The 17,476-nt window shown below is 45.4% G+C and overlaps 1 protein-coding gene across 1 annotated transcript in view; it reads right to left on the bottom strand.

Moving 5' to 3' along the window:
• LOC124620292 (translation initiation factor IF-2-like) overlaps window positions 1–17,476 on the bottom strand; it is a 542,363-nt gene continuing 524,887 nt past the window's right edge. The window contains exons 3-4 of the mRNA XM_047146963.1: window positions 3,367–3,614; window positions 1–56 (exon numbers count right to left, since the gene is read on the bottom strand). Of these exons, the coding sequence (XP_047002919.1) occupies window positions 1–56; window positions 3,367–3,614 (304 nt within the window). The remainder of the gene's footprint in view (window positions 57–3,366; window positions 3,615–17,476) is intronic.

Raw genomic sequence — 17,476 nt, 5'->3', positions numbered from 1 at the left:
TCACCTATGGTTGGTTACATCTGATACCTTCTCATACTTGCCTTGCTTCCATCTTCCTGTGTAATCCGCCTCCTTTCATAAGAATTTATTCACTTATTACTCTTGTGTACCGTTCCCAACTTTGATATCAATAAATCGTTATTCTCTGTCTTCATCTGTTGACCACCTTTATCTTTGCTCTGTAGATCTTTAAGGCACATTATTTGTTAGTATGACACCCGTTCCTATCACCAGCTCTAAATTTTGTACACATGCAGAGCTACCTGTATCTCTTGTGAACCATATCACTGCTACCTGCCCCCTCTATAAATGGCAGACCTTTTGCGCCTCCCACCCATGGTAGTAGACCCATTACGCCAGTCGATCTTCAATTATCATATTTGACTCTACATATAATCAAATTGCCTTTAACATGCAGTGGACATACTTCGTTTTACAAATCTGTGATCGAACGCTCTGTGCCGGCGTGTAACGGGAATAATTTACATTGGTGACAGGTTTGTTTTTTTTTAATCATTTCTTGCTCCATCTTGTTGCCAGCCTTGAGTGTGGTCGTCGAGTGGAGAAAGCTCATGGATTCGCAGAAATGCAACGATCCTACACAACAGCCGCGCAAGCCCGGTGGTGAACAGACTGAGCGCGTGGGAGGTTACCGGCCGTAGCAAAGGGGCCTAGGACCGTCACCGCGGTTCGCCGTCTGATAGCAATCGGTGGCTAGCGGACGCTCCAGACACCGTTCTACGAGGGCGAACGCTGATGTCCAAAGCTGTGTGTTTTAAGAGAGAGGACGGAGGACGGACGCTATGGCCTGGGCTTCGCGGGAGCGGGCGTCCGTCTCGTCGGCGCCCCTTTCACGCCACGTAACGAACACAGTCAGTGTCCCGCGCACGAGAGCTTCGCGCGCACACATCTAGCGGGAGCTGTGATTAGAGGTTGACTGTTGCATCAGATTGTGATTATAGCTGTCTTGGAGATTGGGGGTAAGATCTGTCACTGGGGGTATAGTCACGTAACTTTGCAGTGGGGGATTTGCCGGTTTTTTAATAGCCGTCATTCGCGGAAAAGTTGTTGGGCGGCGATTGGCTGCTCACTAGCGCAATGGGGCAAAAGCTCTGGTAGACCAATCGCGAAGGGAAGACGAGGGGGAGCTTTCCTGACCGTGAGAGGAGTTGGTCCTCACTTTCTCTCCTCTACTTCGTAGCAGAATAGTTTGTTAGAACCTTACCTGTCGAGTCACTGGACAGTTACCGTTTCGAGTCGGTTTTGAAGCTGCCTATATTGGACGCCATTAGCTTCATCACAGTCGTCGTCTTCACGACGAAATTTCGTCAGACTAACAGCGAATCCGTTACTCTTCTGTTCACAGCGGTTGCACTTAGCATAACTTTTCTCTACTTCTAATTAGCGTTGTAAAGCGTTCTATCTCTGATACGCTAGCTTCGATTACAATTAATTTGCATCTTACTGTGGGCCCAGTCACGTATAGGTGATTCAGATAGGTCACGTATTTCATTTTGCCATTGCCTTATTTTGGTTCGTAAATTTTCAGTAACTCATAGCGCTTAGGATCCCCATGATGATAATGAAGTCCCATATTCCTTGACAGAGCGTAGGGGACGGTGCGGGAGACACGCTGTATTGCGCAAGGTCCTAATGGAGGTGGTTTGCCATTGCCTTCCTCCGACCGTAATGGGGATGAATGATGATCAAGACGACACAACAACACCCAGTCATCTCGAGGTAGGTGAAAATCCCTGACCCGCCGGGAATCGAACCCGGGACTCCGATCTCGGGGTGAGAGAACGCTACCGCGACACCACGAGCTGCGGACAAGATTTCCGTACAGATCATATTTGAATTCCATGCTCATGTTTGTCTTGAGCCAATTTATTTCCTTAATACCCTAGGTGAGAATTTCTGTGTTGAATTACACAATTCCCTTGCATTCCTACCCGTCATTAATTAGAAGGGCAAAAAGTAATGAATCTCTTAATTTAATCTTTGAGATGTTTAGCCAAGGCTGGTTGCATAGGGACCAAATGAGTTCAGAGTCTTTCCTTGCGCATATTTCATGAGCACGTCACGAGTGTGGTGTGCGTCAGAGCTTGACTGTCACATTTCTACAGACGTTTACTTAAATTCAAATGTGATTCGTAGTTGTGGGACAGGTTACCTAGCGTGCCACTGTCAATATAACACACCCTCCGCATCAATAGTCTGCTCAAGGGTAACAGATGGGAAACGAAGTTTGCCGATCTGAGAACGCGAATGAGTTTCTTTATTTTTTTATTTATTTTGGTCATTTTGCGAGATGTATGTTGGAGGGAGTAGTACTTTCTGCCATTGCAAGCTTGACAAGAACGGTATTCTTGTCGAGCAGGAGAACACAGCGATTGTTTTCAAAATAGCTTAACTATCCCTCACCGTCGCATTTATTTCTAACAAAATAACTGGTGTTTACCACCATCCTCAGATTATGAAAAGCAGGGCGTCGTCAACACTGACAACGCGGTCGCCGCATTGCTCGCACTGAACAACGGCCTGAATCTGATTATCTGAGGATAGTCGATGCCAGCCGAAACACGTCACTTCTTTAGAAATATATATGACTGTACTGGATAACTGAGTTATTTTCCCAATCAAACAATGAGCGCCGAACTCGAAATCGAACCCGGAACCCGGAACCTTTGCCTGTCATGGGAAGTTCCGTTCCAGACCAGGCACGATCCACGATCGGCCTCACCAACAATGAACTCGCAGTCGCGATGACGGCGTTTGAAATCCTCATCTCGCCATCCATACTCACGTTTCTTGCTTTTTCCCTAAATCGATCTAGGCAAATGTCTGGAAAGTTATTGTCTTCCTATCATTTCCCAAACTGAGTTTGCTTCTTGTTTCTGATGGCCTCATCGTCGACGGGTCGTTAATATTTAGTACTTTTTTGGATCTGTTCGTGCTCTCCTCATAATCCAACCTGGTTACAAAAATGGTTGAACGAGGCTTTCTTAAGCGACCTCTTTCGTGCTTAAATTACACCTAGGATTCTTCTACGAAATCTGAAACTTACATCTCCCTTCCGCGTGGTTAAATTTCACAGCAAATGGAAAGGATACCGCCAAGCGTGCACGAAATAAAGTACGTGACATATGTTCGTAACCACTGTGTGTCAAATACACGAAAGGGCACAGTGTTGGTAGCGCAGACTACGGTAGCTCACCTTTGTCAGCGGAGAGGGCTCAGGGGGAATGGTGAACGTGTAGCCCGCCCTGTGTTCCAAGTAGCGCGGCCGCTGGCCAGCGCCGCCGCCGCCGCTGCTGTTGTTGTTGTTGTTGTTGTTGTTGTTGTGGCTGCCGGTGCTGGTGCAGCTGGTGCTGGTGGTGGTGGCGCCGCCGCCGGACTCTTCCTGCTCTTGACGCGTGCGCACCACGTGGCAGGTTTCCTCCTGCTCGTGACGCCCACGCGCCACGGCGCGCGGCGCTACCGCTGCGCACCTGGCAGTGCGCATGCGCAGCCTGTCGTCTTCCGGTGTGGCAGCCTCCGACCCGGTTCCGGCGTCCGGCGGCGGGCGAAACGGCGTCGACGAGTAGAGCGGCTGCCAGCGGCCGCCGCTGCCCCTGTGCGTCACACCGACCAGAGTGAGCAGGCTGCGGTATCACAGCAACGGGCGAAAGCAACGAGGCCAACGGATGCGAGTTTCCAGAGCCGTAATGTGCTAAACCTGTGTGTATTTATTTTTATGCTGTGCAGTGTTTTGGGATCTATGATCCTTATAAATTGGAACTGTTTTACCACCAACTGGATCAAGATACCTTTCGTATAACGATTTTTCGACCTCTTCAAAAACCATCTGCAGATGAAACTTCCTGGCAGATTACAACTGTGTGCCGGACCGAGACTCAAACTCGGGACCTTTGCCTTTCGCGGGCAAGTGCTCTACCAACTGAGCTACCCAAGCCAGACTCACACCCCGTCGTCACAGCTTTACTTCTGCCAGTACCTCGTCTCCTACCTTCCAAACTTTACAGAAGCTCTTTTGCGAACCCTGCAGAACTAGCACTCCTGAAAGAAAGGATATTGTGGAGATATGGCTTAGCCACAGCCTGGGGGATGTTTCCAGTTTGGCAGGAGAGCTTCTGCAAAGTTTGGAAGGTAGGACACGACGTACTCGCAGAAGTAAAGCTGTGAGGACGGGACGTGAGTCGTGCTTGGGTAGCTCAGTTGCCCGTGAAAGGCAAAGGTCCCGAGTTCGAGTCCCGGTCCGGCACACAGTTTTAATCTGCCAGGAAATTTCATATAAGCGCGCTCTCCGCCGCAGAGTGAAAATCTCATTCTGGCATCTGCAGATGGTTGTATTGTTGGTTGGGGTGGGAGGTGAACAGACAGCGAGGTCATCGACCCTACGATCCAAGGTAGCAGACAACTAAGGGACTACATGAAAGGAAAACAAGCGAAGAGGCAGCAGGAATGTCGAGGCAGCAGGATAAGCAAAAAACAGGACGGAGGGATGGGGGGAGGGGGGGAGCGAATGATGGGGACTGGCGAGAGAGGGTGTCAGAGGCCCATCACGTGACGGGACACCGGCACCGCTGCCGATACATCCCAACCCCTGCACCGTACCACGATAGCAATATAACAAAGACAACAGCAGGGGAAGAAGACAAGAAAATGGGAAACTAAACGGAAAAAATACCAGACAAAACGTAGAGAAAAAGGGAGAGGGACCTGCCTGGCATAGCGGCAGGGCCAACGCTATCTGTGGGACTCAACTTCTAGAAGGAAATACGACTATTTAAATTTGGGATGATAGACCACTTTGTTGAAGAAAACGAAGGACACACGTAACGATGCGTGGATTTTTCACCAACACCTAAGCTAAGTAGAATGACAGGGCATATTTAATGTATAGGCCCTAAAGACGCTGGCAGTCCAGCAAAATGTGGATTCTCTGAGGCGCCTCCGCAACTACAAAGGGAGGCACCTCATTCTGCAGTAAAAAACCCTTTGTAAACCTGGTATGGCTGATAGAAGACGCCAGAGGGTGGTAGATTCCCGCTGCGAGAGGCAGAAGGAAGAACGGCATGTGGCGGGAGTTCCCTCGATTGCACGAAGTTTATTAGACAGGAGGTGGCCTCTAGGAGACAGCCAATGACTAAGCAAACAGGAATTTGACATGAAGCCGCAAATTTGTCCCAGCAGGGATCACAAAAAATGGGGGTTAGGTAGCTGCCCTCGTAGCTAGACAATCAGCAAGTTCAATACCTGTGCCACCCATGCGACTGCGAACCCAACAGAAATCAACTGACCAATCAGCATGATCAAGATAGTCGAGAAAGCAGTGGATCATAGACATTAAGAGGTGGTGGGAAAAACACCAGGCGATAACTGAAGGCCACTCATCGAGTCCAAATGTAACAAAACACTGGTTATAGAGGAGCATTTAATAACGCCGAGGGCCCAATAAACTGCCATCACTTCTGTGGTAAATACACCTTATGTAGCAGACAAGTGATGGTGCTCTGTGCCAACAGAAGAGATCAATCCACATCCAGAGCCGAAGAACTAACCATGAGGGAGTGTTTTGGAGAAAACATGGAGAACAGGACAGAGAGGGAAGATGGAAATTACAGTGGAGAGAAGTGATGCAGAGTCCAAGCAGTAAACCCGCCCAAGGTTCGGCAGTGGGCAGATGATGTCTCGAAACAGGGAAAACAATAGAATAGGAGGGGGCAAGCAAGAAAAGATCAGATAATGATGGCGCAGGGAACTAGAGGCTGGGACCACTGAATTGAAGTTGGGGAGGGGGTGGGGGGTGGGGTCCCCTGTGTGTAAACTGGAAGAATACTGAGAGGGCTAGTGCGAAAGGCACCAGCGGCCAGACAGACACCACGATGATGGAGTGCATCCGAGTAGAGCAGTCTGGCATGGGGAGCTGATCCATAAACTTGACAACCACAGTCCAGACAGGACAGAAGTAAGGGCCAATAAAGGTGGAATTGGGTCTAGCAACCCACACTGCAAGAGGGAGGAAGGACATTTAGTTTAGGGATACAGCAAATCTACAGAAGGCTGATATGGAACAACCAAGTCAGCTTCTTGTTAAAAAGAAGACCCAAGAAAAGGAGCTGGGGCCCACCATCAGGAATTCGGTGTCTAGCAGTGGGATGGGAAGTACATACAGAAATGTACCATCTATGTTTTACTGTGGGGGGAATTGATCATGTGGGAGAGTCCATATGGAAGTGTGTCAGATGGAACTCTGGAGCTGTCACTCCACAGAGGCCACTGAGTGGCAACTAGCCCAGATACAGAAATTATCCACATTTAGACCAGGGGGTGACCAATGATCCAACAGAGGACAAGTGACCATTAGTAGTGATGAGGAAAAAGACATTTAATACACAGCCCAGTGGGAAAGCCATTCTCCTGGGTCCATGGAGAGCTGAGAGAAATGCCTACCCAATCTCTGAATGACTGATGGGACAGAAACTAGCGAATGAAAATCTGGGGAGGGGGAGGGGGGTCCTTAAATAGCCCACTTAGAGTGTAAGAAAGAAGGTGTTTAAAGGTAATAACATGGGCAAAGGATGGGCATCTCTTCATGGTCGATGACGATCACTAATAGCGAAGGCAATGGCCATGCTCCACCTCAGGACTAGCCACTGGTGAAAGAGGCCAGTTGAGTGGTTACAACAATGCTAGCAGCGTGAATAATATTTGAGACACGTCATGGACAACTGCATCAATGCAACAGAGGGGGGAGGGGGTGGGGGGGGGACAGGGCGGGTAAACACGACCTCAGTCAGCATGATGGAAAACCCAGAAGGGTAACCTGGCATTCAGGAGGCAGGAAGGTAATGAGACAATCAATGGGAAGTGGTATTATCACAGAGGTCGTTATGTGGCAACCGGTGTAATCAAGGGGGAAATGGAGAGGAAGTGGATGAAAGATCAATGGCAGAAGATGGGCTGCAAGAGGCATGGGTAGGGGAACAATAATTAAGAAGGCACAGATCGTGGCTGACAAGAAAGTGAGGAGAGGGAGGGGACAGGGGGAGTGGCACTCACAGGGGAGGGCAAGGGGGCCACATGGGAGGGGAGAGAGGAGAAAGCGTTGCAACTCATTAGGAAGGGACGGAGGTCATAGAGACAGAATGAAGACTGCCGTATTTATGACGATCCTCAGTGTAGGAGAAATGATCAAGGGAATTACACTCTTGTATCATTTTTCCTCTCCAGGGAGCATGGAGAGTGATGGTCATAACAACACACTTGAGCGCTGGAACATTGTTGCTCCCCTCTTAGAAGGGGGCGTCCATATTCACTATAGAGGGTCTGCTGTACAGTGGGAAGACATGCACCCAAAATGCAAAAAACGGAAACACCTCAGGGGTGGTGGGATGTACAGCTTCAGTGTCACATTGGTTAATCATAACCTGGACTTCTGTTGGAGGGTATGCCCCTCAAATACCAGAATGAAAGCTCTGCTATTGATGCAACTGTCCTTACAGCCTTTCTGAATACACTAAACAACGTGAATGTACCTTTCGTTCCAGATTGGCCCAGACTTCCTCGTCAGTTTGAAGGTTGAGGTCCCTATGAAAAATGACAGGCTGAACCATATTCAAAGACTGGTAAAGCATAATGGACACTGGAAGACTGGTCACAGGTACAAAAGGCTGTAGACTGGGCGGCAGGAGTAGTTTTGACCAACGACAAACCTGGCTGCATCTTATTCAGAGTGTCCACTTCGCCAAACTTGGCTTCAATAGTTTCCACAAAAAATAGTGGCTTAGTGGCAGTGGAAATGTCACCGCAAACTGGGTTGCAGGGAAAGTCTTTCACCCCAAGCCTGCAAGTCTGGTCTCCTTCCCAGGGGGCAGATGGGGAAGGGAGATCTCAAAAAGGCTGTAGAAGAAAGGAGTGTTGTTTGGAACTTCTTCCGTTTCATACGTAAAGTGTCCGCCCCGATACCACGATACCATCCACTCCGAAAAGGTGGTTTCCCTGTGGTGCCTGCCAACTACACAAGGGACATCTGACACGGCGGCTGTTGCCAAGAGTTCCAAAGCTTTAGAATGGTAGGCAACCAGTTCTACGCATATATAAGGGGTTAGCAGCTTAGGTATCAGAAGTGTGGTGGTACCTGTGATGTCAGGGGCTCAACTAAAATGGTATGTAACGACCCCAACACACAGACTGGCTACAGTGCTGGCTATATAGCGTTGAGGAACTAAGGTCTCAAGGCGAAGATGGAAGTGGTGGTAAGGCCACATGCCGAAGACTCTAAGATGTTCTTCCCCAGTTCGCTCACACTACAGATTCAAAATTTAGTAGGGGACGTCAAAGCCCCAAGGAGAACCAAATATGCAAAATAGGAAAAGTGAAGCAAAAAAATAACTTGAGGAAGAAAATCGTAAGGGATAGCAGAAATCAGGGGTATAGTCGGGTCAACTAATCGAGGGTATCGCGACAGGTGAAGGAAAGGGTCGAGGGGGAGGGACGATGACACGGAGGGAGCGGCACGGGGAAGGGAACGCAGCCTGGGAAGGGAGAGAGGACCGCAGTAGCTCGGAGACACGCGCATGCGTGGTGCAATCTCACGTAGGACCCGTGAGGGCCCTGGGGGGAACGTCAGCAGATGCTGTGACCAGTGTATCAAAAACAACGTATCATTACTCTTAAGAACGGGCGGCGACTGACGGAAAATGCAGTTATAGGGAGAGGTTTAAGTTCCTTGCGTTCCATATACGTTCAGGAGCACGATTAAAATTCAGTGAGAAACTACGTCAAAGATGATGACATCGCCATCCTCATAGTGATTGAGAGGAAGAATTATCGTTGTATGAAATGAATGGTACTGATTGCAATCATTACAGAATACTGAGCTAAAGTAAGACTAAACCAAAGAAAGACCAGAGTGGTATCAAAACTGGAAATGACGAAGCAGACGAAGTGAAGGTAGTGTGCTGCCGTGGAAGCAAAGTAACACGTGAAAGACAAAGAGAGGTGGTCACAAAAACGATTAACATGACAAAGAGAGCATTCCTGGCTAACGGAACTGTGGTAACGTCAAACACGAGTCTTAATTTGAGGCAGGCATTTGTGAGAATGTACTACGTCTGGAGCACACAATTTTAAGCCAGTGAATCATGGACGATGCAACAGAGAACGGAAGCTTTTGAAGGTTGTGTTATAGACGGATGCTTAAAATTTAGTGGATCTGTTAAAAAAATGTGGACTTTTTCGGCAGACTCAAAAGATTTGACGGCCTGCCCACAGTAACTTTGTTCATAGAAATATTCACTAAAAGAAAAAAAATCTGCAGAATTTGTCACATTAGTGAGTTGCTTTGTCTTTCTGGTACTCACGTAGTATAATTCTAGGACTTCTCTGCTTTCTCCACAACTGAAATAATTGCTTTTCAGTTCTCAGCGATTAGTTACATTGTGTAAATCATGAATATTGAAATTTCTGCAGTGCGAATCATGTGAGTTGACACTATTTTAGATACTTTAATTCAGCAATAAATACGACATACATGGGTCACAAGATATAGTGGTGGTTCTTAAGAGAGCAGAAACGTGTCGTGATAAATAAAAGGAACTTGTGAAATCCTTACAGAGAAAAAACTTTTAAAACTTTCTGTAGCCTGTTTATGTCGTTATTACCTACTCTTTGACATTCAGTTAATCTGGGCATAAATTTAACTTTCAAATAGATTACTAAAATTTGATGGACCCAAAACACTTGAGGTATTTAGTTGCTCATGATATTGCTCTGCATTGCAGATGCCTATAGAAAATTTTCGTTAGCGCAAGGAAGCAGTGTTTATAACGTGGAAGAAAAGCAACAACTATATTTGGTATCCAAAGTAGGAGCAAAATTTTAATTCTTACTGGTTCCAGAAGTGCTATGGAGCACCGCCAATATAATTTCAATGACGTGGCGGAATTAATAATGAAAACCAAGAAAGAAAGTAAGATCGTTGATCTTATGCAGTGGAATGGGCACTTAGGTATTTGGCACAACGAAGCAATAAATAGCCCTGCAGAAGACAGTTTCAGTGAAGTGGACCTGCTACTTATTCAGCTTCCGTGTTCACACTTTGCCCACGTTTCAGGAAAAAATAAAGCAGCAATGGGGACAGCAGCAGGAAACATCACAGAAGGAAATGTGGTTTACATACGCTTGTATGCTGCGCAGCACGACAACAAAACCGTGATATAGAAGATCTTTCGATGAGACATGTCACATAAATAATTTGGAGATGGTTGGGATACACATGTTTTCCTGCACACGCCAATAAGATCAGAGCTATAAACAATTCAGAGGACATTCAAACGCCAGCTGATGACGAAACCACCTCATATTGGGATATGCTGAACGTTCTCCACACTCAAATTGCAGGAAAACCTAGTGAAATGGTGACTGCATTCCCAACTACTATAAAGTTGCACACATCTAAGAGAGCTGTATGCCTAAGATTTAACGACCTTAAGTAATTACTGAGGTCTCTGGCAGAACATACAACACAAATATATCACGTCTAAAAGATGCATCAGGCAGACGAAATACTCCCATACTCCTGGAAGAATGTAGTAATTCCTATACCAAAGAAGGCTAAAGGTAATAAATGCGAGTATTACCAAGCCAGCAGTTTAATTACATGATGCTTCCAAAATACTAACACGACTTATTTACGGAAGAACAGAAAGACTGATAGAAATCGACCACCCTTAAGTCTGCAGACTAGTTCGACGCAGCTCTCTATGCTATACTATCCTGTGCAAAACTCTTCATCTCTTCTGAATAAGAACTGCAACCCACATCCTTTTGAACCTCCGGATTTTATTCATATCTTGGTCTATCAATAATTCCCCCCCCCCCCCCCCCCACACACACACACACACATCCCATCAACCGATTCCTCCTCCTGATAATGCTGTGCCACAAAATTTTCGTCTGCCCAGCTCTATTCAAGTACCTCCTCATTGGTTACATAATCTACCCATCGTATCTTCAGCATCATACTGTAGCAACATATTTCGAAAGCTTCTATTCTCTTCTTGTCAAAACTGTTTATCGTCCATGTTTCACTTCCAGGCAAGGCCTCGCTCAAAATACCTCCAAAAAAGGACTTCACAGCACTTAAATATTTGATGTTAACAGATTTCTCCTCAGAGACGCTTTTCTTGCCATTGCAAGTCTAAATTTTATATCCCCTCTACCTCGCCTGTCATGTTTTTTTGCTGCCCAAATAGCGAAACTCGTCTACTACTTCGAGTATCTCGTTTCTTAATATAATTCCCTCAGAATTACCCGACTTATTTCGACTACTAAATAATACTTTGTTTTGCTTTGTTAAAGTTGGTCTTATATCCTGCATTCAAGACTATGTCCATTCTAATGAGTTGCTCTTGCAGGTCCTTCGCTGTCTCTGACAGGATTACAATGCCATTGGCAAAACTCAAAGTTTTTATTTCTTCTACCTGAACTATAATTCCTACTCCAAATTCTTATCTACCTTGGCTACAACAATGTGTTCACTATGCTGCTCGTAGTCGGTGACCCGCATTCCTGCTTCCTTATTCATTTTTAAGCATCCTCCTGAATTACCCCTGTTCGATTTTGTATTCATAATCCTGTATATTCACCCATAGAAACTACAGAGGAAGACATCGATTAGAATACATCCCTCAAATAACTGAGGACATAGCTTCAAGTGCTACTGTGAGGCGAAAAGGTTGGCATATAAGAGTAATTCGTAGCTGGTAAAAGTAAAATTAAATAAATACACCTGACCAGAAGTCCAGTTCCTCCTGCCATCAAACTTCGCTAATTCTCACTACACCTAAGTTAACTTACCCTTTCTCTAAATTTTGTAACCTACTTGCTCGATTAAGCGATCTAAAATTCCACGCTCTGACCAGTATGTTGCCAGTTTTGTTTCTCCTGATGAGTACACAGTCCTGATTAGCCTCCGCCCACAGATCCGAATGGGGGACTATTTTACCTCCAGAATACGTTACACGCAGGAGGATGCCATAGTGATTTAGCCATACAGTAGAGCTACGTGCCCTCGGGAAAAGTTAGGGCTGTAGGTTCCCCTTGCTTTTAGCCGTTAGCAGTACCAGCACAGTAGGGCCATATTGACTGATTTTACACAAGGCCAGAACATCCAATAATCCAAACTGTTGCCTCCTTCAACTACTGAGAAGACTGCTGCTCGATTACAGCAACTACAGGTTTGTCCAGCCTCTCAACAAGTACCCCTCCGATGTGGTTGCACCTACCGCCCTGCCGCCTGTATCGCTGAGGCAAGGAAGACACACCACCGCGACGCCGGAGCGCCGTGATTCGGAAGACGCACGTTTTATGGATTTAGAGAAAGGGTTTTACAATGTTGACTGAACTACATCTTCGAAATTTCGAAGCTAACGAGGGTAACATTGGGCTGATATTCGGTCCGACGTCTTTCAGACTCCAGATAGTCTGCACTTGCGAGCTGGGAGGAGGGCGCTGTCTGCTTCTTGTGGGGTGGAAGGTGGTGTGCTGGCCAGGAGGGGGGATATGATTCTGGCCAAAGCAGCGACAACTTTACAGTCGACAGGCGTCTCGGCGTGTGCCAGAGGAAACCACAACGATGCAGCACACGACTGGGGCGTGGCGTGCACGTGGTCTGCACCTGGACGGCCGTGCCGACCGCATTCAAACGGTTCCCGGCCCGAACACTGTATCCGGCACGTAGCTTACAAACTGCTGCCGTGGTTGTATAGCGTGACAGACACTACGTACTCGTCATTTGCACAGTGTTGCTAGAGATGAATCTGAGCTTTCTGTATTCTGGTGTGTCGTGTTCGTCCAAGATCCTTTCTGACGCCAGCTAATTTTATTGGCACCCCAAGTCGTCCTAATACTAAGATTGGCGGACATTATTGAGGTTGTGCTTCCACGGATAGTCAAGTTTCTTTTATTGGTGTTTATGAAGTCAGTTTCAAATTGTTTGTGCTTCTAAATTTCTGGAGTCTTGTTTACGAGGCTTGACTTATAAATTAAGTTGTTTAGTGGACTACCAAATGAGCCTAGTAACAACCAACATTCTATTCTACAACATTGTATTCCCCATTTGTTTCACAGTATTTAAGATCAAGAATAGCTCATATCTTAAGTTATGCCTTTTAGAGCCCAAGATTACTTGACTTTTTGGAAAGTATATAAAACTTCAAGGAGAAGAAACAAAAAATATAGGGTTATCCGATGACATTCTAATTCTGTCAGACAGGAAAGACTGGTAGATCTGTCGAACTGAATGGATAGTGTCTTGAAAGGCCGTTACCAACATAAGTCAAACAAGTGTCATCAAATGATCAAATGTAGCCTAATTAAATCAGACGATCTTGAGAGTATTAGTAAGAATGAGAGACACTGAAAATAGTAGAAGAGTTTTTCTATTTGGGCAGTAAAACATCAAACGTTGACCCACATAGATAGGACGTAAAATGCAGATTGACAATAGCAAGAAATTATTTTCTGAAGAAGAGGAATTTGTTAAAATCTAATGCCAATTAAGTTGTTAGAAAGCCTTTTTGAAGATATTTGTCTGGAGTGTAGCCTTGAATGTAAGACAAACATGGATTATCAATTGTTCACAAAAAAATAGAAGCCTTTGAAATGTGCTGCAGAAAAATACTGAAGATTGCACTAGGTAAATCGAGTAACCGATGAAATGATACAGACTCGAATTACAGAAAATAGAGCTTTACGGCACAAACTCACCAAATAAGGCATCGATTGACAGGACATAATTACGATCCACCAACCAATTGTCAGTTTGGTAAAAACCAGCGTTAGCAGGTAAAAATTGTAGGGGGAGATCAAGGCACGAGACTAGTATTTTTTGGGCCATCGCTCTTCTCACTATTTTAATGCGGTCCGCCACGAATTCCTCTTCTGTGCAATCTTTTCATCTCAGAGCAGCACTTGCAACCAACGTCCGCAATTATTTTCACCATCTCTGTCTCCATGTACAGTTTTTACCCTCTACAGCTCCATTTAGTATCATGGAAGTTATTCTGTGATGTCTTCAGAGATGTCCTACCATCCTATCCGTTATTCAGGTCAGTGTCTCTCATACATTCCTTTACTCGTCGATTCTTCGAAGAAACACTTTATTCCATATCTTGTCAGTCCGACAAATTTTCTACATTCTTCTGTAGCACCACATTGAAATGCTTTGATTCTCTTCTTTCCGGTTTTCCCACAGTCCATGTTTCACTACCACACAATGCAGTCCTGCACATGTACATTCTCAGAAATTTCTTCCTGAAATGAAAGCCTGTGTATAATACTCAGAGTTTTCTTGACTAGGAATGCCCTTTTTGCTAGTGCTAGTTTGCTTTCCACGTCCTCCTTGCTCGATCCATCATGTATTATTCCGCTGCCTAAGTAGCAGATTTCCTTAACTTCATCTACTTTGCAACTCGCAGTTCTGATGTTAAGTTTATCGCTCTTCTCATTTCTACTACCTCTCCTTACTTTAATATTTCTTCGATTCACTCTCTCTTACCCATATTTTTCTCCGAATTCCGAACATCTTGCACTATTTTACATTGTCGAACTCTTTTTCAAAGTCGACAAATCCTATGAACGTGTCTTGATTTTTCTTTAATCTTGCCTCCATTATCATTCGCAACATCACAATTGCCTCTCTAGTGCCTCTACCTTTAAAAGCCGAACTGATCGTCATCTAGCACATTGTCAATTTTCTTTCCATTCTTGTGTATATTATTCTTGTCAGCAACTTATATGCATGAGCTGTTAAGCTGATTGTGCAATAATTCTCGCACTTGACGGCTCTTGTTATCTTCGGAATTGTGTGGACGATGCTTTTCTGAAAGGCTCATAGTATGTCGTCACTCTCATACATTCTACACACCAACGGGAATGGTCGTTTTATTGGCACTTCCTCCACTGATTTTAGAAATACCTATGGGATGTTACTACCCCTTCTGCCTTATTTGATCTTAAGTCCACCAAATCTCTTAAATTCTGATCCTAATACTGGAAGACCTATCTCTTCTGTATCGATTCTTGTTTCTTCTTTTATAACATCCCGTAAGTTCTCCTCCTCATAGACGCCTTCAATGTTCTCTTCCCACTAATCGCTCTCCCCCCACATTCAACAGTGAATTCCCATTTCACTCTTAATGCTACCATCCTAGTTTTTAGTATCAATGAGGGTTGTTTTGAATTTCCTATTTGCTGAGTCAGTCCTTCCGAAAACCATTTCTTTTTAGATTCCTTCACATTTATCACGCAGCCGTTCCGCCATAGTTTCCCTGACTTCCTATTTATTTCGCACCTAAATGACTTCCAGTTCTATGTTCCTGAAATCTCCTGGACATTTTTGTACTTACTTCTTTCGCCGATCAAGTGAAGTATTTCTTCTGTTTCCCATGTTTTCTTCGCATTTACCTTCTTCCCAATTTCTGTGATTGCAGTTTTGAGAGATGTCCATTCCTCTTCAACTAAACTGTCTACTGAGCTATTCGTTATCGCAGTATCTATAGCCTAAGAAACCTTCAAATATCTCTCTTCCTTATTTACTATGTCCATATCTCACTTCTTCGCACATGGTTTCTTCCTGACTAGTCTCTTAAACATCAGCCTGCTCTTCATCGTTACTAAATTGTTATCTGATTCTATATCTGCTCCTGGGTACACATTGCAATTCAGTATCTGATTTCGGAAACTTTGCTTGATCATGATGTAATCTAACTAGAATCTTTCCATATTTCCCGGCCTTTTCAAAGTGTACTTTCTGTTCTGATTCTTTAACAGAGTATTTCCTATAACTAGCTGAAATTTATTTCAGTACTCAATTAGTCTTTCTCCTCTCTCATGCTACTACCACGTCCGTATTCTCTGATAACCCGTTCACCTACTTCTTCCCTTGCAAGTGCATTCCAATCCCCCATGATTATTCCTTTTCCCCCTCCCTTTACTCGTTCATTATCGTCATATACTTTAGCTCTTCGTCATCTGCCTCTGGCCTAGGCATGTATACCTGAACTATTGCCGTCGTATTGGTTCGCTATCGATTCTGTTGAGAACAGCCTTATCACTCAACTGTTCACAATAATTCTCTCTCTGCCCTACCTGTTCATAGCTAGTCCTACTCCGTTACACGATTTTCTTCTGCTGTTGATATTACCTTACATTCGTCAGACATTGTCTTGTTTCCTTTTCACTTAATTGACTCCCACTGTTATGGAGACTGAGCCTTAATATTTACATTTTCAGACTTACCAGCTTCCCTATCACGTTCAAATTTCTAACATTGTACGCCTTGACTCGTAGGATGTTACCGTGTCGCTCGTTTTGAATATTTTTCTCATGGTCACTTCCCCCTTGGCAGTCCCCTCCCGAAGATCCGAATGGGGGGCTATTCCGGAATATTTTGCCGATGGAGAGATGATCATGACACTTCTTCAATTACAGCTCACATGTCCTGCGTCTGGAAGTCAGTGGTTTCCGTTGCCTTCTGCATTCTGGTGTGAGTGACCGGTCTTTTAGGGGCACTTTCCCACCCCAAGGCAAGTGAATGCCCTGAACCTCCGTCCGCTCCTGTGCCCTCCTTGAAGAGGCCTTTGGCAGAACAAGGGTGACTTTTTATGCCCGAAGTCTTCAGCGGCAATTACTAATGATTTTGTTTCATAACTTAAGTAGTGACTAGGTTCGAATCCAGGACACAGGATGTTCCGTTTATTATTCAAAGACGCTACCCGCTACCCCTAGACGATGGGTCTCGAGTGAAGTCAGCTGTTCAAATGGATAAGGCTGCAGTAGTTATGCACATATAAACAGGCTTGCACAAGACAGAGTGGTGTGCAGAGCTGCATCGAAGCCGCGTTCGGACTGAAGACCAAAACAGCAAAACATGTTGGAGGTAGGTAACAGTTGCGTAAAAACTGACAGCAAACTCAGATGCGGCCCATGGAGGCTATGGAGGCCCCCACCTATGTATCAAAATAGGGAAAGGAGCTGATGGTCCAGCGAAGCAGCCACCTGCGTCATGACTTCTGTCTCACTGTGTGACGCCGCCCCAGGTCTCCCACATTCCGGTGGGCCGACGGCTGGACGTAGCTGCAGCCTGGCGCGGTGGCCGACTTCACTGCTAACATCAGTTAACCTGCTTCTGCGCACGTGTTCCTGCTTCCAATACTACCCTAAACAAAGGACATTCACTCGCGTTTTTAAATAGATGCACTCTGTCCAAAGCAACATTTTTACTTTCCTCATTATCAGATCCTTCATCCAAATCCATGTGCCAGGAACTGTAAGACGTACAAACGTCTTTGAAACTATACTTGCATGAACACTCTTTTTAGTAACTGTTGCACGGGTTATCGCTAAGTCACAGCACACTATGTCAGTCTCCGATCGACACTGCACGCCCCGCCTCGTCTTTGTCTTG

Source organism: Schistocerca americana, chromosome 6, assembly GCF_021461395.2.
Source record: "Schistocerca americana isolate TAMUIC-IGC-003095 chromosome 6, iqSchAmer2.1, whole genome shotgun sequence".
Lineage (NCBI taxonomy): Eukaryota > Metazoa > Arthropoda > Insecta > Orthoptera > Acrididae > Schistocerca > Schistocerca americana.
This window is presented reverse-complemented; position numbering and strand designations above follow the sequence as displayed.